At 42.9% G+C, this 21,347-nt stretch overlaps 1 protein-coding gene across 2 annotated transcripts; it reads left to right on the plus strand.

Moving 5' to 3' along the window:
* Window positions 1-1,930: 1,930 nt before the first annotated feature.
* fn1b (fibronectin 1b) lies at window positions 1,931-21,213 on the plus strand. 2 transcript variants are annotated; one of them, XM_010729928.3, is made up of 46 exons: window positions 1,931-2,253; window positions 2,522-2,647; window positions 2,973-3,110; window positions 3,378-3,509; window positions 3,836-3,973; window positions 4,061-4,207; window positions 4,293-4,418; window positions 4,578-4,760; window positions 4,927-5,103; window positions 6,177-6,332; window positions 6,421-6,549; window positions 6,709-6,852; window positions 8,043-8,164; window positions 8,959-9,127; window positions 9,217-9,393; window positions 9,642-9,770; window positions 9,882-9,971; window positions 10,049-10,243; window positions 11,044-11,322; window positions 11,403-11,666; window positions 11,754-11,848; window positions 11,938-12,106; window positions 12,213-12,299; window positions 12,514-12,705; window positions 13,734-14,012; window positions 14,238-14,429; window positions 14,535-14,624; window positions 14,795-15,061; window positions 15,151-15,267; window positions 15,357-15,518; window positions 15,611-15,766; window positions 15,861-15,977; window positions 16,088-16,357; window positions 16,449-16,636; window positions 16,721-16,808; window positions 16,906-17,085; window positions 17,180-17,269; window positions 17,399-17,587; window positions 17,682-17,771; window positions 18,208-18,656; window positions 18,773-18,911; window positions 19,433-19,594; window positions 19,680-19,805; window positions 19,905-20,011; window positions 20,106-20,198; window positions 20,452-21,213. In XM_010729928.3, the coding sequence occupies exons 1-46, from the start codon at window positions 2,115-2,117 to the stop codon at window positions 20,527-20,529; spliced, it is 7,332 nt and encodes a 2,443-aa protein (XP_010728230.3). In that variant the 5' UTR covers window positions 1,931-2,114; the 3' UTR covers window positions 20,530-21,213. The 2 variants fall into 2 exon arrangements, with proteins under 2 accessions (XP_010728230.3, XP_010728232.3); XM_010729930.3 differs by lacking the exon at window positions 13,734-14,012 and having other exon boundaries at window positions 1,932-2,253.
* Window positions 21,214-21,347: the final 134 nt, after the last annotated feature.

The raw sequence follows: 21,347 nt of genomic DNA on the forward strand, positions 1-21,347 counted from the left end.
CTCGCACAGACAGTAGCTGCTCTCCAGACCAGAAACATGAGTTACTGGAACCAGCAGCTCCTGTACCATGATATGACCAAAGCAGCATCCTGCGGTCGCTTTTATATTTTTTCCCCCGTTTTGCACTTTGTTTTTGAAAACATTTCATTTCCTGGAAGAGAAGTTAACTTCCCACAAATGAGGTCTACAGACCCTTAGTGGGTACATAACAACACCATATATGAACATACATTGTTTTTGCCTGTAAAATCCCCAAAATACAATGTGTTAGGCTTAATTACAGGATAAAGTGTATAAACTACAAGATGTCTGGAATAATTAATTAAATGCAAACATGCAGTAACATCTCATTTTAAGGGTTATGAAGCTTCAACTCTGAAGCCCAGGAACAAATTCACCTTTATTCAACATGAGGTCACTTAAGCAGAGATTTATATTGTTGAATAGACCATATTTCATTGCAAAACAATGAACACTATTGATTAAAGGCTACTAATTATGTAAAACTCTTCAAAAGGCTATTGATAGATCTAAAGCAAATATATTATCCTTCATAATATAACTCATAACCAGCTTTACTTTACTTAGTTGATTTATGAGCGGAAGTTTTTTTTTCTTCTGAATATCTGGCTTTAAAATTGGACTTTGCACTGTCCAACATATAAGCAGTAAATTGTGATTTTAGAAGCAGACCAGATGTGAATTATGGACATGAGAGAAAGCACTTTTTACTTTTTAAACACACACACACACACACACACTGAAGAAAGCAAAAACACTGTGATTGATGTATAACAGGTGGAGGGTAAAGACTGAGTGAGTTTGATATGTGGTGAGGAGGTGAGGTAATACTGATTACATTAGGCACCTATTCAATGAACATATATTTGCACCTTAAAGTAGACATAGATGTGTTTATCCAAAAAGAAAATGGACTAACAGAGTTAAAAAAAAAAAAAAGCCATTCAGCAGCATGACTCAACACGCAGTCTGAAACACAAAAAGCAAAAATCATGATTGAGTTTGATTTCTCAACATGGACAAAAATACATAACACTGACCACTTGTCTGGCCAGCAACAGGACAGACAGTCTGGAGTTTCCTCATTCATCAACAAGCTGCTGTGATCAGCCCCTGGAAGTTGTTACTCATTTAGGGTGCAGCAAAGTACACGCATTGTGACACACTGCAGCAAACCACTGAGGGGTCATCAGCCACCATGGGTCCCAAAATTATTTTAGAAAATAGAAAATGTATAAATGTACTGCACAATATTGTTATAGTTCCCAATAGCGGCACAAATACCACATTTGGGGGAAGTTTGGACACTATATCACATACATTTTGTTGGTGCTGTGCCATATTTTTGGGAATTGAGAGTGCTGTAACAAATCATTTCTGCCCATTACATGACACTGTATTAGAGTTAGGAGTTATGTTCAAAGTCTAAAGTGCATTTAAGTGTTGCACATTTGTACATTGCAAAGTTAATTAACTTGAAAATGAATCACAGGTTCTCAGACGTTGTTTGGCTCTGATAACAGTCAAAGATCTATGATGTGTCTCGTATTTAATTAGAGTTTCTAGCAATCTGTAATGTACTTTGTGGTGGCTTAATAATATGGTTGTTTGTCATTATGATATTTTTTTTTTCTCTGACCCTCTTCACCTTTTCATCACAGCAGGTATCAAGCATTCAGGTGCCATCTCACCTGACCTGATCTCAGAAACGAAAATCATCTTCACAAATTTATCTTGTTTTTTTTTGTTGTTGCTTTTTTTCATGTTTTTCTTGTTGCTTCTTTCTGTTCATTGAAAGTGAAGTGTCGACACCGACAGTGTTTGCCCACACTCGGGCGGGTCATCCAAGCTCCAGTTAAAGCCCTCCCACTTGAACAGGCTGTAGTGGTGTATAAAACCAGTGCGCCTCGCTCTCCTCGGTCTGGTGCACCAGCTGCGAGGCGGCAGCGGGGAGTTTATAATAAAAGGGACAGAAGTTAGATCTCTCCAAGCTAAACTTTAAGTTCTGCTCTCGCTTCTTTTCTTTCCTTTTAAATCTGCTTTTTAAATTAACCTTTTTCTACTTGATCTTGAAATCCTTATTTTTATACAAGATGACTGGTAGCCCACTAACAGGGTTACTGGTTGCGTTGTGCGTAAGCAGCGCAGTCCACGGTTCACCAAAGAGCAAAAGACAAAGTGGCCAGTATCAGGTGTATCCTGAGTTGCAAGACAGGATGGCTGTTTCTCCAGGTTGGTACAAGGACTTTTGTTCTTAAATTTATTCCCTTTGATGTGTACAATTTGAATATTATTTTTTCTCTGCATTAGAAGTGATTTCTGGTGCGTGTTGTGCCAATAAATACAGTAATCCTACGGTAACGTTTTTCATACCTAATGCTTTTATTTTTCATTAATTTGTTTTGAGATGAGTCAAATCAGCCAAAACGTTAATGACCACTTTACGGTCAAAATGTTTAGTCATCTTTATGTAACACTATTCTTATTGTATGATTTCTAGTCGGCTGTGAAGATAACGGTCGATCATACAGACCGAACGAGCAGTGGGAGAAACCCTACCGTGATAGTACTCTGCTGTGCACCTGCAATGGAGTAGCAGGCATCAAATGTAAAACTAAACCTGAAGGTCAGTAAGAGGCCATCCGGTTTAATAAATAAATGTCCTAGAAGGAAATTTCTTCTCACTTTTCACATCTGGAAACGAGTGAAAACTGATTTTGGTTTGGGGAGAGTTGCCTCCACCCAATCCAGTAACACTTGTTTCAGAACTTTTGTGCCAATACCAACAAGTAAATATATATTTAAAAAGAAAAGTCAATCACACCAACACCAGACTTGAGTTAATTAAAAAGAACTTGGGCTCAGTCATCTGTGCGTCTTTACGCAGCATCCATCCACAACAGTTTCACGATAACGTCTTAACCTTTCACGGCTTCCTCTGTTTTTCTCAGTGGAGGAGTCCTGTTATGACAAGTACAATGCCCGGACATACCGGGTCGGTGAAACCTACGAGAGACCAAAGGACGGGATGATGTGGGACTGCACCTGTATCGGTTCTGGGCGAGGCAAGATCAGCTGTACCATTGCAAGTGAGTAACCACAAAACCAAAATAAACAAAAAGGCTCAGTTTGAGGAATAAGTTTTATTTTAGTGCCTTTCATTTACAATTAAAGCGGTTTGTCTTAGCATGATTGTTTTTAGTTGTGTTCTTTACACCTTTCATGCATTGCAAACACATACAGTACAGTACAAGCATTCAATCATGGTGTCTTACTTAAATTGCAATGCTTAAATATATTTAATAAATGGTTGATGGTTATGTGTTACATTATGTGTTACATAATGTCATTTACAGACCGTTGCCATGAAGGTGGGAAGTCTTATAAAATTGGGGACACTTGGCAGAGGCCTCATGACACTGCTGACTACATGCTGGAGTGTGTGTGTCTTGGAAATGGCAAAGGAGAGTGGACCTGCAAACCTGTGGGTGAGTACTTTCATCTCCTAAATTCAAACCAGGATGTCATCACTTTTTATGGGAACCCTGTAATTCTGATAAATGTGAAATATCACATGCAAACTCGTATATTCAGCTGCCAGCACACACAAACATGCAGACAGGGTAATTTCTCAGAAGCTTGACTTTGTTTGATTCCATTGTAAATGTTTGACAATTTAGACAAATAAGCATGCCTCTTGATATTGACTTGTTTTTTTTTTCCACCTGGGGTGATTTTGTCGCTGTGATTTTAAAGTATCATGTGACAAAATACAGATGCAATATAATAAAGTCGTCCTGTGTCTTCTGTGCAGCTGAGCGATGCTACGACAACACCGCTGCATCATCATACGTCGTTGGGGAGACCTGGGAGAAACCGTACCAAGGCTGGATGATGCTGGACTGCACATGTCTGGGAGAGGGAAATGGACGCATCACATGCTCCTCAAGGAGTAAGAAGAATATAAGCACGCACACATGTACACACACTTTTACATGGTTTAGTGGCATCTGTTGACCACCTGCTGTTCTCCAACCAGACCGTTGCAACGACCAGGACACCAGGAGGTCCTACCGTATCGGAGAGACATGGACAAAGAAGGACACAAGTGGACAACACCTGCAGTGTCAGTGCTTAGGAAATGGTCGTGGAGAGTGGAAGTGTGAGAGACACAACGCAGGCAGAGGTGAGACTATCTCTTAATCTCTTTGCTCAAGTTCAATTTAGCTAAAAATGACTGAGGACTTACTCTGATATTCTCATAATTACAGCTTTGGGGACATGCCGCACAGACTCTGGAGTCACCTACTACGATGGTCAGCGCTGGTTCAGAACCCAGGGGAGCAAGCAGATACTCTGTACCTGTCTGGGCAACGGAGTCAGCTGTCAGGAGTCGGGTGAGTACAGGAAGCCAGGAAGAAAAGCAGAGGTCTTCGTGATTTTTACTATATATTAATAAATAAGTCTGAGAGCCCCTGATGAATCATGTCACAACATTCACACTAGATTTGTCTCCAGTTACAATTTTCTTTCTCTTCTCTCTACGGTTTGTACAGAGGCCAGGAACACGGTGTATGGTGGCAACTCCAATGGTCAGCCATGTGCATTCCCATTCGTCTTCATGGGAAAGACCTACTACTCCTGCACCTCAGATGGACGCACAGATGGGCAGCTGTGGTGCTCTACATCCTCAGACTTTGAGAAAGACCAGCAGTACTCTTTCTGTACTGAGAAGAATGGTGAGACTCAGAAACAGGGTTGTAAACCTGGTGGATATACTGGGCCTTTACAGCTTTTCAGTCAGTGTCATCACCACCAATTTATTTAAGGTGCCTTTTTAAATATCTTACTTTTAAAAAGTCTGTAGAACCTGCCATAGAATTTGTGTTTCCTTCTCTATTACAGCCGTTGTGGTAACCCGAGGTGGAAACTCCAACGGTGGTCTGTGCCACTTCCCTTTCCTCTACAGTGGACGCAACTATACCGAATGTACCGCTGATGGGCGCCGTGATGGCATGAGGTGGTGTGGTACCACCTACGACTATGACACAGAGCAGCGCTATGGATTCTGCCCCATGGCTGGTGAGTGTGTGTGCGTGTGTGTGTGCTGAATTGTTTCTTCCACACCATGAAGTTACAGTAATGTATAAAATATACAAAACACGTGTTTAAAAGACTAGTTTGTCGTTCTGTGAAACATGCATATTTACTTTTTTTGCAAGAAAAATTAGATGTGAAGCTACAGCCAGAAGACAGTAAGTTTAAACAGCCAGCCTGGCTTAGTCCAAAGTAAAAAAAAAAAGCTGCCAGCTGCTCTAAGCCTGTGTCCGAAAGCACAACCCTATTAGTATTAAGTGCACTATATTTTTCTTCTGTCATTTCATTTGAGTGTCCAAATTCCGAGTGAAATTTATGCACTTTATGTCCTTAAAGATTCACACAATGAAAAGAAAAAAATAGTATTCATTACTTGAGAATGCCACAATGCAATGCTTTATAGATTCATTAAGTGTGACACTGCACCACTGAGTGATTGGGTGACGTGTCCGAAATGTCAATTGACTGGTCACCATATGGTTTTTAATTAATAAATACAATATGAAATATTAATTTGTGAGCTTTAGGGGTGCTGTTAGGTGTTTTATTTCCTTCAGAGACAGCCGGGCTAACAGTTTACCACTGATTCCAGTCTTTATGGTGGCTGCAGCTCCATACTTAACATGGTATCCTTTCATGTAACGCTTGTTGAGAAAGCGACAGATGAAAGTTAGTGCTATTTATGTGTTGCTTTCACTCAATTTATCCTCAGTGATATTCAAATGCTAAACTAACACGCTATAGATATTTATGTAATTGCACTAAATGCTTTGGCCTTCATTTCAACTTGTTTTCGGATGTTAATGACTGTTTGGTTACGTGGGTCACTTGTAGGCAATTGGGGTCTAAATAACTGGTGTTTAAGTGAGAAAAGGTTTATGGTCGTGGGAAAGTAATGACTCAGGGCTGTTATATAACAGCTTTTTAATACATACATAGTCCTGACTAGACCAAAGAGATGACCCTACCCGAACACATACACACATGCATCAAAGATACACACTGCAAGCACACAGAGCAAAGCACTGTTTGTTTTTAATTCCCTTTTCTTTCTATAGCCCATGAGGAGTTGTGTACCACCAGCGATGGAGTGATGCACCGCGTAGGCGACAAATGGGACAAACGTCACGATGTCATGGGTCACATGATGGAGTGCACATGTCTGGGTAACGGCCGTGGAGAGTGGAGCTGTGTCGCTTACTCACAGCTGCGAGGTAAGAGAGCAAAGTTAAAACTGTTGAAGCATTTGAGTTGCCTCGAAGTAGTTACAGTGGTCATGTTGTTTCTCCTTTCTTTTTGCAGATCAGTGTGTTGTTGATGGCTTGACCTATGAAGTAAACCAGGAATTCTCCAAGCGCCACGATGAGGGCTACATGATGAACTGCACCTGCTTTGGTCAGGGCCGTGGGCGCTGGAAGTGTGACGCTATCGGTGCGTTCATGGAGCCTTAGCTCAGCTGTTGGAGAATTAAGATGCAAAGACACTTTTACAGTTGAGAATTACAACCCCACCCATCTCTGTCCCATCTGATCATCTCATTGGCTTTTTCTTCTGTTTTTTCTTTCTTTTTTTTCTTCTTCTTTACAATAGATCAGTGTCAGGAGCCGCAAACTAGGGCATTCCACCAGATTGGAGACACATGGGACAAAGTCATCCATAACATCCGCTATCGCTGTTATTGCTATGGCAACGGGATTGGAGAAATGAGATGTGAACCTCAGCAAACCTACCAAGGTAAGAACAAGAATCCTCCCACTACTGGGAGGGCCACTACTGCACTGATGGACACAACATGACACAGACATATTAAGATTTATCATGACTTACCCTTTCACCTTATATATCTCTGCTGTCCAATTTAGATAAATGTTAATAAATCTACATAGAAATCATGGAAGGACAATGCTCCTTATAACTAATCTTCCTTAAACTGTACACTTCGTGTTTGAAAGTTTCCTTTAGAATCATCATAATTAAAGTAATCAAGGTCAGGGAGTCAGTGAGTGCAAAGACTTTGGGCGCGTAATTCAGCTTTCATTTTTTTAATATAAATTTCTCCAGTACTCTGCAGTTCTTTCCTGCTGCTTTTTTACCGAGTCAGATAGCTGTTACTGCTTAATATTTGTTTGCTGTACTTATTAAACTCCCCCATGTTACTGAGCTCCTTGCTCTCACCTACCCTCAACCTCCCATCACATGTCACTGAAATGAAAAGTACACTTGCCAGGTTAGTAGAGAGAGAGAGAGAGAGAGAGAGAGAGAGAAGCGGGGGTTTGGGATTTTTCTCGACTTTGAAGTCTGGCAAATGGAGAAGTGTCAGCCAATCATATCACCCCTGTCTTCCTCCTTTGTTTTTGTAGTTGGAGAGGCTTTTTCATCCCCCTGCCTGGTGTTGTTCTATTAACCTGCTGAGGGGAAAGGGATGCTGGGCTAGGCAGAGGGTGGGGGTAGCCTTATACACACTTCCTGCCCCCAATATCTCCCTCTGGTTGGGTGAAAGTTGCTTAATGTGGTACTTTGTACTACAAACATTGACCTAACAAGTTACAATTGCAACATTCATTTCACCGTGATCAGTGGGAGAGGAATAGTGTGTTTGAGTGTGTGCAAGGCAGGGATTTTGAACCCATATGTGTGTGTTCATGGGGGTACAGAGGGTAGATAAAGTGTGATGAATATAGTACTCTGGTGTTATGTCACACTGAAAGATGTCAGCGGGTGTTTGAGCTGGTTTAGCACCGTCTGGTGGTTTGGTTTTATCCCAAAAAGATGAATATGTCTGGCCAAGCTTTACCAAAAAGCAGCCAACTTTCACCCACACTTTCTACAGGTAACACTATTCTATTACATGTCCTTGACAACGTGTGAGTCTCACCAACTCTCTCTTTTTGTCTTCCCTTCAATCTTTTTCTCTAATTCCTCAGACGGCCACAGACCTGTCCAGGTGATCATCACAGAGGCAGGGAAACAGCCAGACTCCCACCCAATTCAGTGGAACCCCCCTTCATCTGTCCACATCACCCAGTACATCCTCAAATGGAGAATTGTGAGTCCTTCTTTTGGTTTGCAATGCAGGTTAAATGCTCTCATTTTTGGTGTTTTAAAATTTGCAGACTGGTGAGCAAACAGTCTGAATGAGGTCAGGTGCTTTGGGTAATGTTGACTGGAGTTTGAGCATGCACAAACAAGGTGATCAGAGGGTACATGAACTCCTCTTTATAGTCTGCATGCACAAACACTCAGATTTTTTGCACATTCGAAGGAAAATATCCCCCTTCCTGTGATTTTTTTTCTCTTTGAAGATCTCAAAGTCCCACAAACTGGTCGAAATGTTTATGAAACTTGAAGTCAAAAAGATTTCCTCTGAAGGGGGTTTGTATATTTTGGACTGCATAACCAGTCTAAACACTCAGGATGTGGCAGTAAATGGGTCTGAGGTCGTGTCCAGTCCAAAATATACAGGCTCATATAAGCTCTTTTTTTCTCTGAATTAATTAATGATTCCAGTTAATGCACTTAATTGTTAACATATTTTATTCAGCTTTATTATGTCCATGCTGTCAAAAGTCAAAAGTTACTTCACTACATTAAAGATTTGTGCTTGCCATCAGATCAATTCATTTAAGAAAATAGTCTCACCACATTTAATGGCTATTCTGGAGCCTTCAACCATCTTCATCAGGAGATGGAGTGTGCTTAGATATAATGTAGATGTTAAAATTTCCATTTTTTTCTAAGCACTTTAAAGTATGCTTGTCGATGGTCATGTCATTCTTGGACAAAAGTTTGATTATTTGACGAAAACCCATTGAATTAAATTTTTTTTACTTCTTCTGGTAGAAAAATTCCCATGCACCCTGGAGAGAGGCCACCGTCCCCGGCCACCTCAACTCCTACACCATCAGTGGGCTGCGTCCAGGCGTCACCTATGAGGGTCAGTTGATCAGCATCCTGCGCTACGGACGCCGCGAGGTTACGCGCTTCGATTTCACCACTACCCATGGTTCTTGTGAGTAGACGTCAGCTGTAACATTCACTCAATGCCACAAAACCGAAGAAACGTTTTCGCAGCAACATTATATCACTTTATCTCTCAAGTGGAAACATCAGAGGGAGAGACGAGCCAGCCTGCTCCAGTGGTGGACACTTCCGAGTCTGTGACAGAAATCACCTCAAACAGCTTCGTTGTGTCCTGGACGTCAGCCTCTTCTACCATTTCTGGCTTCAGGGTGGAGTATGAGCTCAGTGAGGACGGGGCCAAGCCGAAAGTCCTGGGTGAGATAGTTTGACCATCATTGAAATGTCACATGGGAATAATTTCATGGATTGATTATTGTGGAATTTTTTTCTTGTCGAGGTGACTGATGTATCTCAGTTTTTCTACATGGTAATTTCATCGAAGCACTGATAAATATTGTCATATTGTAAAATATTCAGGACATGTCTGTCAGTTAAATACCGAATGTGTCAAGGCACTTTATCACATTTATGCTTTTGCTGAACTTTTTTATCTGCTTCTCCAGACGTTCCTCGCAATTCCAATTCTGTCACCATCTCTGACCTCCTGCCCGGGCGCAGATACAATGTCAACGTCTACGAGCTCCCAGATCAGGGACAGCCAAACCTCATTCTTACTACCTCACAGACCACAGGTGGGAGAATCCTTCTCTTTGTAATGATTATAAGATCTGGATTATGCTAATGTGTTCAAGTTTTACACAAAATACAATGTGGATGATTTCCATTCTTCTTCCTTTCACCAGCTCCTGACACCCCTGCTCAGCACACAGTCAACGAGGTGGGAGAGAACTCCATCCGAATTAGCTGGACCAGGCCTCAGGCTCCTATTACTGGTAAGAAACTAGTAGTATTTTGATATAGAGATCCATTTAATTATGGCTGTGTGTAACTGTATGTTTGTGCCTGCCAGGTTACCGTGTGGTGTACACACCATCAGTGGAAGGAAGCAGCACTGAGCTGAACCTGCCAGAGTCAGAGACTTCAGTGAACCTGGTTGACCTTCGCCCCGGTCTTCTTTACAACATCACCATCTATGCTGTGGAGGAGGACCAGGAGAGTGAGCCTGTTTTTGTACAGGTCAACACTGTAGGATCTGCTACACCAGGTACACATTTTAAAACAGATAGCATATCTTATTGTTAGTAACAAACAGCTGAGATTAATGAACACCGCTTCAGAGATTTTGTAATTTAGTGCTTCATAACTTAAACCAATGGCAGGTGTTTTGTTTTATTAAAGAAAAAATATTATTCTGTTCTTTCTTTTTAGATCATTCTTTGTCTTTTGGCTGCCAGTGAAAGCTGAGCAGATGAATATATACTCACAGCTGATGACAGCATTATGGTGCTAGGGAGCTTTTGGAGGGGCTTCTTCTTACTTACTTATCTTTAATCTTTGTCTATTGTGGCCCCTGAATGAACTAATTTTAACTCATGGTGAGCTTAGAAACAGACACCTGCCTAGTTAAAACACTTGCATGCATGCACATCCCACACCCGCACAGAGCTTCACATACTTCATAAATCCTTAGATTTCATAAATCATAAATCTGAAATTCCTGCCTCTTATCCTCCTTGAGCTTGGCACGACAAAAGTACCGTTTTATTATGTTTGAGAAACAAAACCAGATGCTGAAGAGAACAGCCCTGAAATTGATATAACCTATGTATGTCTGGTCTGGTGTTACATTTTCTTTTACCCCACTTTTTTTTCTGTGTTTTGTGTCTTTGATGCCTAACAAGTAAAATGTGTAAAACTGATGTTGTTCCTCCAAATAAAATGGTCACCCACTCATTAAATAACACTGCTCCATAGACTTACTTATGGTCAATAACTCTAACAGTACTTTTAGGGCTCACTCTGAATATACCAGTAGTCAATTAATCTTCCACTTCCTGTCCACAGAGGAGGTCCCCGCACCCACAGAGCTGCAATTCTACGAGGTTACAGATGCAAAGATCACCATCACCTGGACCGGTCCACCCAGCGAGGTGACCGGTTACAGGGTGACCTTCTCCCCAATTGGCCCAGACGGTACTGAGATTAGGCCCCTGCCACTGCCCGTCTCACCCAACGCATATGCTGATATCACCCACCTGCAGCCAGGCACACTGTATCGCTTCTACATCTACGCCATTAATGGTGGAGTGGAAAGCGAGCCGCTTGTGGGAGAAAGGGCTACCAGTAAGTATCATCATGGACAATGGATTCTAACAAAAAAGTAATCCACAAGCGATTTTCTGACTGTTCTGTTTCATTTCCAGAACCTGATGCGCCCACCAATGTGCGTTTCACTGACGTCGGCCACGACAGTGCACTTGTTATCTGGGAGGCCCCCCGCGCCATTGTCACTGGCTACCGTCTATATCTGAGCATCGAAGGCTCTACCCCCGTCGAGAAGAGGATCCCAGGCAGGGTTGCCCAGTACCCTTTGAGGAATTTACGTCCAGACACCCAGTACACTGCCGTCCTCCACTCTGAGTTGGACAATGAGCTCAGCGAGGGAGTCACTTCATATTTTACCACCAGTTAGTATTAAAAGAAATAATTTTTTTGCACAATTTTTTGCATGAATTCAATATTTATACTATTTCCACATTTTGTCCCCCTCACAGCTCCTCAGATGGGAAATGCTCCTAATTTTAATACTGAAGTCACTGATACCTCCATCATCGTCAGCTGGATACCTGTCCGCAGATTCAGCTACAAGGTAGACACCTGAACTGTTAATAATCAAACAAAGATTTAAGTGTTTTTTCTGGGTTTCTGACATCTACATGTCTGCCTCCTTCTCGACAGCTTTCTGTGCTCCCCAGCCAGGTAGGCGAGTCTCCCAGAGAAGCGACCTCAGACACTGGACGTGTATATGTTTCTGACTTGATTCCTGGAACTCAGTACACATACAGCGTTCAGCCCATCTTCAATGGACGCAACCGTGGAAACCCCATCACCCGCAACGTTGTCACTAGTGTGTATCTTACTGTTCATTTGGCGAGAGTTTGTGTAGGAAGTTACAGCTACATCGAATCAAGTCTCTCATGCTTGTGTCGTGGTCTGCTTTCCTCTTCTTACAGGCCTGTCTCCTCCCACTGACCTTAGAGTGGAGTCCAACCCAGACACAGGAGAGCTCACTGTCCACTGGGTAGCCTCCAAAACACCAGGTAAATATTGACTGTGCTCCCCACGCACGTCAACCCACTGGATCACAGCAAGTCTAGACCTTGGCCTCTGAAGAGTGTTTTTTTTTTTCAACAGGACAAATGTCTCTTCCCGGTATTTTCTTTTAATTTCTCACAGTGAGTCATAAATTGCAAAACCCTCTTGACATTATGTTCTATTCCCTCCATATTTGTCCCGTTCACCCACGCTCTGCAGGCATCTCAGGCTACAGAGTGACGAGCACGCCAAACAACGGCCAGCGAGGAAACTCCCTGGATGAGTTTGTCACTGCTGGTCAAACCTATATCATACTAGAGAGCCTGAATCCTGGGGCAGATTACAACATCAGTGTCTACACTACCAAGGGGCATTTGGAGAGTGTGCCCGTGTCCACTGTTATCACACCAGGTAGGATCCCCCAGAAAAGCACTCACACGTGTTAATAGGCATCAAACACACAATTGCTTCCACAGAAAAGACTTGTGTGTCTGTGTGTGGGAGAAAAGAGAGAAGCAAAGACAGAAGTATTTGAAATTAAAGACAATTAAATCAAACTGAAGCCAACTCCAGTATTTCACATCCTACCCTTACCACCTTTACTATGTGTTTCTCTGCATGATGGAACGTTTTCTATACGTATACTTTCACTTGAAATTGTTTTTTTTTTTAAAAGAAAAGATGGAAGGCCTCAAAAAGTCTTTTCTGAAAGCTGCATATATATTTTTTAGCCACCAGGGGGCATTATAACTTAAAAATGACCTGATTGAAACAACATTATCATCCAATTGGATGGCAATCTGAAAAATTAGGTTCAATACTCAAGGTCATTTTAGCTCTCCACCAACACCACCACCACCGCCACCACCAGCTAGCTAGTTGCTAACTTTTCTATCAGCTTGGTTGCTGGGCAGCTGGTTAACAAGAGCAGTGAGATCTAACCCAATGAGCTGCAAATGAGCTAAAAAAAAACAAACAAAACAACAAGCTAAAAGAGGCTAAATGGACCTGCAGAGTTTGGATTTTTTTTTTTATTCTTGGTGGCTTTTTTAATACGAGGAGTCCTTTGTAAAAAAAAAAAAAGTTGAATGCAGCATTAATTGTCATATCACTACTAACATGGTCACTGGCTAACCTACCATGCATGGGGATCATGTTTATTAATTGGGATGGTGAATTTATTTTTTGGAGCATGCTCAGTACAGTAGTATTAATCACTTCTAATATTCTAAAATTCTGAATGTGGAATGTGTATTGACCTGTAATTATGTCTATCCAGCATGGCTACTGTTACACTCTGGATTTCTGACTGCTTTATTGGGAATGAAATGAATGTTTTTGATATAACCGGTGTAATTATTATGGGTTTTAAGTCTTTCTGTCTGTCTGTCTGTCTGTCTAATTTTGCCTGCGCTTTGCAACTCACGTAACCCTTTCAGAAATCCCCAAACCAAGTCACATTGACTTTGTCGACATTACTGACACCACCATTGGCCTACGCTGGATCCCTCTGAAGTATACTACCATTACTGCTTACCGGATATCGGTAGTAGCATCAGGCGAGAGCTTGCCAATTTTTCAAGATTTGGTGGAAGCATCTACTGGTTATTACACCATTCATGGTTTGGAGCCGGGCGTGGACTATGACATCAGTATCTTCACTCTTACAGAGGAGGGGGAAAGCGAGCCGACCACATACACAAAGCAAACACAAGCTGGTGATTTAACTCTTTCACTCCATCAGTGGGAAGGGCTTGGGTTTTGTTCTCAGAGAATTGATGAAGACACATTAACAGCACTTTTATTAACGCACATGATGAAACCAAAAAGCTACAGTAAATGTATCACATCAATAATACTTTCTTTATGCCAAGATCTACTTATTTAATGAACTCTTTGTTTTTCCTGGGTTAGCTGTAACTTTCAACCCCTCATTCTTCCAGCCCTTCCATCTCCCACCAACCTACAGTTTGGAGGGGTGGGCCCTGACCACATTAGGGTGACATGGACAGTTCCCCATGTTACCACACCAAGCGACATCTCTCGGTTTGTTATTCGCTACCACCCTGTAGCCACAGATGACGACATCAAGGAAGTTAATGTTGGCGGAGCGACCAATACCTTCCTGCTGCAGAGTAAGATGACATAAAGATTGTGTCTTTTTCAAAGTGTCTGACAGAAAGCTGGTTTTAAAGTTCAAACTGAGCTGTGTGTTGTTCTAACTGTATACTCTCATATAGACCTGCTGCCCAACACTGAGTATCGTGTCAGTGTTGTGTGTGTGTACGGTGAACGAGAAAGTCAACCAGTCACAGGGACTCAGACGACAAGTGAGTATGACAGTGGTTTGTGTGGTGTGGGTGTTTCATTATATGAAAAATCAAGTCAGAATTTATGTTGTAACTGTTGTGTTTTCAAACATACCAAAGCAGGAGATGGAAGCAATTATCAATCAATGAAATTTAAAATTTCTCTCAATCTACAATACCTTTCCTTCCAGCTTTGGATTCTCCTACTGGTCTGGACTTCTCCGACATTAGCACCAACTCCTTCACTGTTCACTGGGTGGCTCCAACTTCTTCCATCACTGGCTATCGCATTCGCTATCAGAAGACGAGTGGAGGGCGGACCAGAGATGAGAGGCTGCCCCCAAGTAGGCACTTCTTCACTCTGACCGGACTGACACCAGAGACAGAGTATCTGGTTCATGTGTATGCTGTCAACAGGAATCAGGAGAGTCAGCCTCTGACTGGCACACAGGCCACCAGTGAGTTTCTTTACTGGTTTCCACTATCACTGTTTTTTTCTTACTGATATTCCTCAGCCAAATCTTAATCATGTTTGAATACTTTCCAGTCTCTGATGCTCCCACTGACCTGGAGGTAACATCTTCCACCCCCACCAGCATCACCATTCGTTGGGACGCCCCCTCTGTGAGAGTGAACAACTACAGGATCACCTATGGAGGCACAAGTCTGTACACGTGATTTAATGCATAGTTTCATCTAAACTTCAGCCATATTCTAAGTTTAACCCCTGGCCCTTCTTCACTCCCTTTCTAGGTGGTGAGTCTCCTCAAGAGTTCATAGTCCCAGGCACTCAGACCACAGCCACCATCACTGGACTGAAGCCTGGTACCGACTACACCATCACAGTCTATGCTGTTTCCACAAGAGGGGACAGCCCTGCCTCCAACACCCCGGTCTACATCACGCACAGGACTGGTAAAAAAATATATAATTACTGAAAAAAAATCTAATTGTTAATTAGTGTTAAACTAAATCTAAAGCTTGTCATGTGTCCATGTCTCCTTTAGATACCGAGTCCCCTACAAACATGAAACTGACTGATGTGAGCGATAACGCCATCACAGTGCGCTGGTCTCCTGCTCAGGGACCAATCAGAGGCTACAGGGTCACCAGTGTCCCCAAGAATGGGCTGGGACCCTCCTACTCTGAGGTGGTGGGTGCTGGTAAGACAAAACAGCTGTCAAGACCTATAACTTTATATTTTTTCCATTACAATATCCTGTTCTCATTGGCTCCTTTTCTGCTCCTCTGTTACAGATCAGACAGAGACGACGTTCACAGGTCTGATGCCCACTGTTGAGTATGTCGTGAGTGTTTATGCTCTGGGCAATGATGGACAACCCTCTTCGCCCCTGGTGGAGAATGCTATCACTGGTTAGTTTGACTTACTCAAAGTATTGCAGCCTTAGAAGTGTACGTTCTTTCATTAAAAACAGCTGCACGAAGCTGAAATGTAAAACCCCTGTCTTACTCCTTTCCTGTAGCTATGGACCGTCCCAAAGACCTGACCTTCTCCGACATCAGCTCCACCTCCATGCGCATCACTTGGGACAGCCCAGACGGCATAGTGACATCATATCGCATCCTGTACTCCAGCCCAGAGGAGGGCGAGAGAGAGCTGCGTCCAGCACCCAGAGGTGACCAGGATAGTGTGGTGCTGAGAGGCCTTCGCCCCGGTACAGACTACACTGTTAAAGTCATCGCCTTCCATGACCGCATACAGAGCAAACCACTGGTGGGAACCCAGGCAACAGGTACAAATACATCAACTAAAACATCAACACATTCATAATTTTATTTATACGTACCCTGTCTCCAATCCTAATTGTGCTTTTGCTGCCTCAGTAATCCCTGCTCCGACCAACCTGGCGATCACAGAGGTAGGTCCCTCCACTTTCACTGTGTCATGGCGAGCCCCCAGTGCAGGCCTGACAGGCTACCGTGTCGTCGTCAACCCCAAGAACATCAACGCCCCCACCAAAGAGTTGAACGTTGCTCCGGACACCACACGTGTTGTTGTACCAGGGCTCATGGTAAACAGAGTTCTTGCGTCAGTATCTACATGGATTCATAGTCTGTCACTGACTAAATATTAATTGTATGTTTATTTATCTTAGGTGGCAACCACATACCAGATATATGTCTACGCTCTGAAGAACTCTGTCACCAGTAGACCACTCGAGGGAGAGACGACCACACTGGAAGGTAACTGGTTGCACCATAAATGGTCACATTTCCAGTCCTCACCGCTTCTTATCTACTGCTCTGTTTTATTCATTGTTTAATTTCATCCTCAATGCAGATGTAAGTCCTCCAAGGCGTGTGCGGATCTCTGACGTGAAGGATACTTCTTTCACACTGACTTGGCGCTCCAAGATGGAAACCATCACTGGTTACCTCATCGAGGCCAGACCCAACAGTAACTTCTACCCCACCATCAGAAAGACTATCCCAGGAGACTCTAACACATACACTCTCACAGGTATACCACAACTTCCAGCTAAACACACCAGCTAAAGTCAAAAATGGATCACAGATGTCAATTTTACACTGTTTTTTTTGTTTGTTTTTCTAAGGTCTGCAACCAGGCACCACGTACTATGTTAGCCTGTATACTCTGAATGGCAACACGAAGAGCGCCCCATTCAGTCTCACGATTCAAACAGGTACTGTGCAAATATACCTCATGTCTGATTCATGGTGAATAATGCTAACTTAGGTTTACTTCTGATTTTCGATATCCAGAAATGTTGATTTGTTTATCAGATGATCTAACATGATATTTTTCTTTACAGCTGAACCAGTGGTCCAGGCTCCCACTGACATCAGGTTCACATCTTTAACCCCCACCTCCATCTCCTTCACCTGGCAGCCACCTGCCACGCACATCACAGGATACTACATCACCTATGAGGAGGCAGGCGGAGGACCACAAGAGCTCACCCCAAGACCCCACGCCGGCCAAAACTACGCCTCCATATCTGGTATGAGCTCATCAGCCAGTCTATTTTCACTTCAGTCAATAACACATATGACTGCTAATAAATAAATTAATATGATAATTGTTCCTCTCCTCAGACCTGCGACCAGCCACAGAGTACACTATAAAAATCATTGCCATCCAGAACACAAAGAGGAGCACACCTCTGGTCGGCAAAATCAGGACTCGTGAGTATCTTGAGACTTTTCTTCTGTACAATGACAAATGTGATGCATTCAAATGATGCCATAAAGTTCAGGAATTCAGATGACTTCGGGGTAAACATCCTCTAAAATGTAAGTGTTGGAATGGCAGCTTTAATCTGCTCAGCTGAACCAAATGTTTTGCTGTTACAGCTCAGAGGCCTTGAGATGAACTGCACTCAGCATCGGGCTCCTAAAAACAATAATACCCCTTTTTATTTTGAATGCCCCGAGAAATGCCATTCAAAATAATCTGTGTGTTTGTAACACAGTACATTAAGACACACTTTGCCATGGAGCAGTGTCCCAGCAATGCTGCTTATCCGTCACCCCCTGTTGGCTGAGATATGTTACTGCAGCTATGCTTTACCTCCCGCCCGTCTAACCTGCTTGCTTCCCTAACCCTATCTCTCCCGCGCAGAACCAGATTCCTTGCTTCCCCCGCCTCTGCCCGACCGCCCTGGAAGTGTTGGTGACAAGCTGGATGTGCCTGAAACTGACTTGGACAACCAAGTCCAGGTTGTAGGAAACAGTGGCCAGGATGGGCAGAGTGGTCAGAGCCAGCATGTGGAGTACACAGAGTACAACAACAATGGAGACAACAGATATGATGGGAGCAGTGGCAGCTTACCGTCTACCTATGGGCAAGTACGTGAGCCCTTAGTCTTTGTGCCCCTTCCTGATGCAGAGGGCCGCAGACTGCCCATCCTGAAGATGAATGTACCCATCGGCTCCACATTTGGTAACGAGACCGGAGTGCCACAAGAGGCCCAAACTCAGACCTCCATCTCCTGGAAGCCTTACAGGCAGAGCAACGCCTACCTGGTGTCCTGCCATCCTCTCACAAACTTGAATGAGAAGATGTTCCAGGTAAGAGACGAGGGCCATGATTTCCAGACCAGTGTGCGGTTTTATTATTAAACAGTCACATTAGATGAAATCTCTTATTTCATGTGGACAAACCTCTTCTTTCTCTACTTTTCCAGGTCCGCCTCCCAGGCACAGCCACCACTGCCACCCTGATAGGGCTCACCCCTGGAGCAAACTATAATGTGATTGTTGAGGCTCTGTTGGGGGCGCTTAAACATAAGATCCTAGAGCAGGTCATCACGGCTGGAAACACAAGTAAGCATCCTACAGCAACAGCTGTGTCTGAACTAGGCTGTATTGAGTAAAAACTAAAAACTAGTGCAAAGCAATGAGCTTCTTATTGTAAGGGGCCTGTGTGTAGAAGAGAAGTATCTGGAGCAGATGTGAACATCTACAGTTGTTTTGTCGTCCTGACAGGTAAAAAGAAGATGCTGGTGACTTAATGAGTGTCTCAAACCAGACCTTATAATTCAGTTGATACCATTCTGTGCTTTTCTGGTGCACCGACTACCCAAAGGGTAGTGGTACCGCCTTGACAACACTTGTCATATATTCACACAAACATTCATATACTGATGGCAGAGGTTGCTACTCATTAATTTGGAGTTCTGTGTCTAACCCAAGGACAAGTCGACTGACCTGGGGGAGCCAAGAATTCGAACCAGCGACTCTCCAATTACTAGTGTCACAGCCACCCGGGGGAAAAGAGGGTGGTAGATACTCTGGCTAACCAACATACAAGTGGCTTACACAAGTTTTTTTTCTCATATTTTCAGTCCCAGAGGGAGTCCCCTCCACTAAAGACCAATGTTATGATGCCTTTACTGCAACCTACCATGATGTTGGTGGTGAATGGGAGCGGATGTCTGAGACAGGCTTTAAGCTGTGGTGCAGGTGCCTGGGCCTGGGAAGTGGCCACTTCAGATGTGATTCATCTAGTAAGTTTGTTGGATTTTGTAGTACATCATAAATTTGAGAATATTCCACTTGATTTTTTCTGATTATTATTTTGTCCATCATCAGAGTGGTGCCATGACAACGGTGTCAACTATCGAATTGGAGAGAAGTGGGACCGCCGTGCAGAAAATGGTCACTTGATGAGCTGCACTTGTTTGGGAAATGGCAAAGGAGAGTTCAAGTGTGAACCACGTAAGGGCATTTAAGATCCAAAGAAATGTTCTATGATGGTCTCAAAAAGATGTGCAAGAGTTACGTGTACATTTTAACCATGCATGTATGCCCACACAGATGACTCAGTGTGCTACGATGATGGAAAAGCTTACCAAGTAGGAAACCAGTGGCAGAAGGAGTACCTGGGCGCTATCTGCACCTGCACATGCTTTGGTGGACAGCAGGTACGACACATCAGCCTCTCTGGCACACAGTGCGATACCTATATTGAAATGAAATGTGTTCAAATGTACGCTTGTGTATGTTTGGCTTCATCAGGGCTGGAGATGTGAGAATTGCCGCAGACCAGGTGCTGATGTCGATGCCAGTCTGCTGCAGCCTGTTAGATATGGAGACAACACACTACGCAAGGTGAGTATTTAAAGGGTTTCTCAGCAGGGCACAAAATTTTAGCACATATTTTTTTGGATTTAACAGCATCAACTGGATTATACAGAAATTGTTTGTTGTTTTATTAAATCTTATTTTATACCTATAATATCAGTAAATAAGCATTGTATGCCTATCAAATTACCTCACTTGAGAAACTGATGAATTGCAGTTAATCTTAAAAATGTAGAACTGTTTGTACCCGGTGATCTAACCTCTTCACATCTTCCTCCAGAATATTCATTGCCCCATCGAGTGCCTCCGTCCCGACCTGCTGGCAGACGCACACGCTCCTCCAAATCCTCTGGAGTAATGGATGGGCCATATGACATCTGCTTTGCTCCCTCACCGTCCAATCGCTGCACTGTCCTCACCCTGTAGAAGTAATGCTGTCTGCGACTGAACTAACTGCCTGATCACTTTCTGACACATGTTTAGCTAAAGGTTTTTTTTTTTTGAGCATAAGATGCCCTGCTGCCTGATCAAAGTGATCCTCTTTTAAAGCCAGTCTTTTCACTGTTTGACTGTCAAGTCTCTAAATTCATGCTTTATTTTTTGTGTAACATCTCCCGCCACATACTTGTGTGTGTACCTCAATGGACGTCATTAAGGACAGATTACTATACTTTTTCAAACTGGTATTTGTTCTCAGTTAAAACATTTCCTAATCAGAGCGGAAACTGTCAGAAAGTAAGCACTGTGTTAAAGAATGTCAGTGTAGTTTATTAACAAATGTTTGTCCATGAAAATGTGCTTTTCTTTTCTGTAGCCCCTCTTGTGTTACTGAGGGTTCGCACTGTGTGTGATTGACACGTTCTGAACTTTTGTCTTTTTACTAATTTATCCCTTTAATCTCAGCGTGTGAATGTGTGATTCTGGGATGTGAGAATTTGAACTATTCTATTTTTGTACTTTGTTGTCCATGCCAAAGTTGTTTCTACCTTTGACAAAAAGAAGTCCCTTATTTTAATAAAGCTGGAGAGATCCTGAAACCTAACAACACTCTGATGATTATTTTTAAATGAAGGGTTTAAGGATGTTTTACATTATATATATATATATATATGCAAGTCAAAATGTCTGCTGGTGGTGCTGGAGAAAAAGTTGGGGGATCACCAAAGTCAGCAGGTT

The sequence above is a fragment of the Larimichthys crocea genome, chromosome VIII, assembly GCF_000972845.2.
Source record: "Larimichthys crocea isolate SSNF chromosome VIII, L_crocea_2.0, whole genome shotgun sequence".
Lineage (NCBI taxonomy): Eukaryota > Metazoa > Chordata > Actinopteri > Sciaenidae > Larimichthys > Larimichthys crocea.

Excerpts from the sequence above, each read along its gene's own strand:
- fn1b (XM_010729928.3), top strand. The coding sequence starts at position 2,115 with ATGACTGGTAGCCCACTAACAGGGTTACTGGTTGCGTTGTGCGTAAGC. Across the intron at positions 3,510-3,835 it reads GTGGACCTGCAAACCTGTGG|CTGAGCGATGCTACGACAAC; the intron begins GTGAGTACTTTC and ends TCTTCTGTGCAG. Across the intron at positions 10,244-11,043 it reads TGTAGGATCTGCTACACCAG|AGGAGGTCCCCGCACCCACA; the intron begins GTACACATTTTA and ends TCCTGTCCACAG.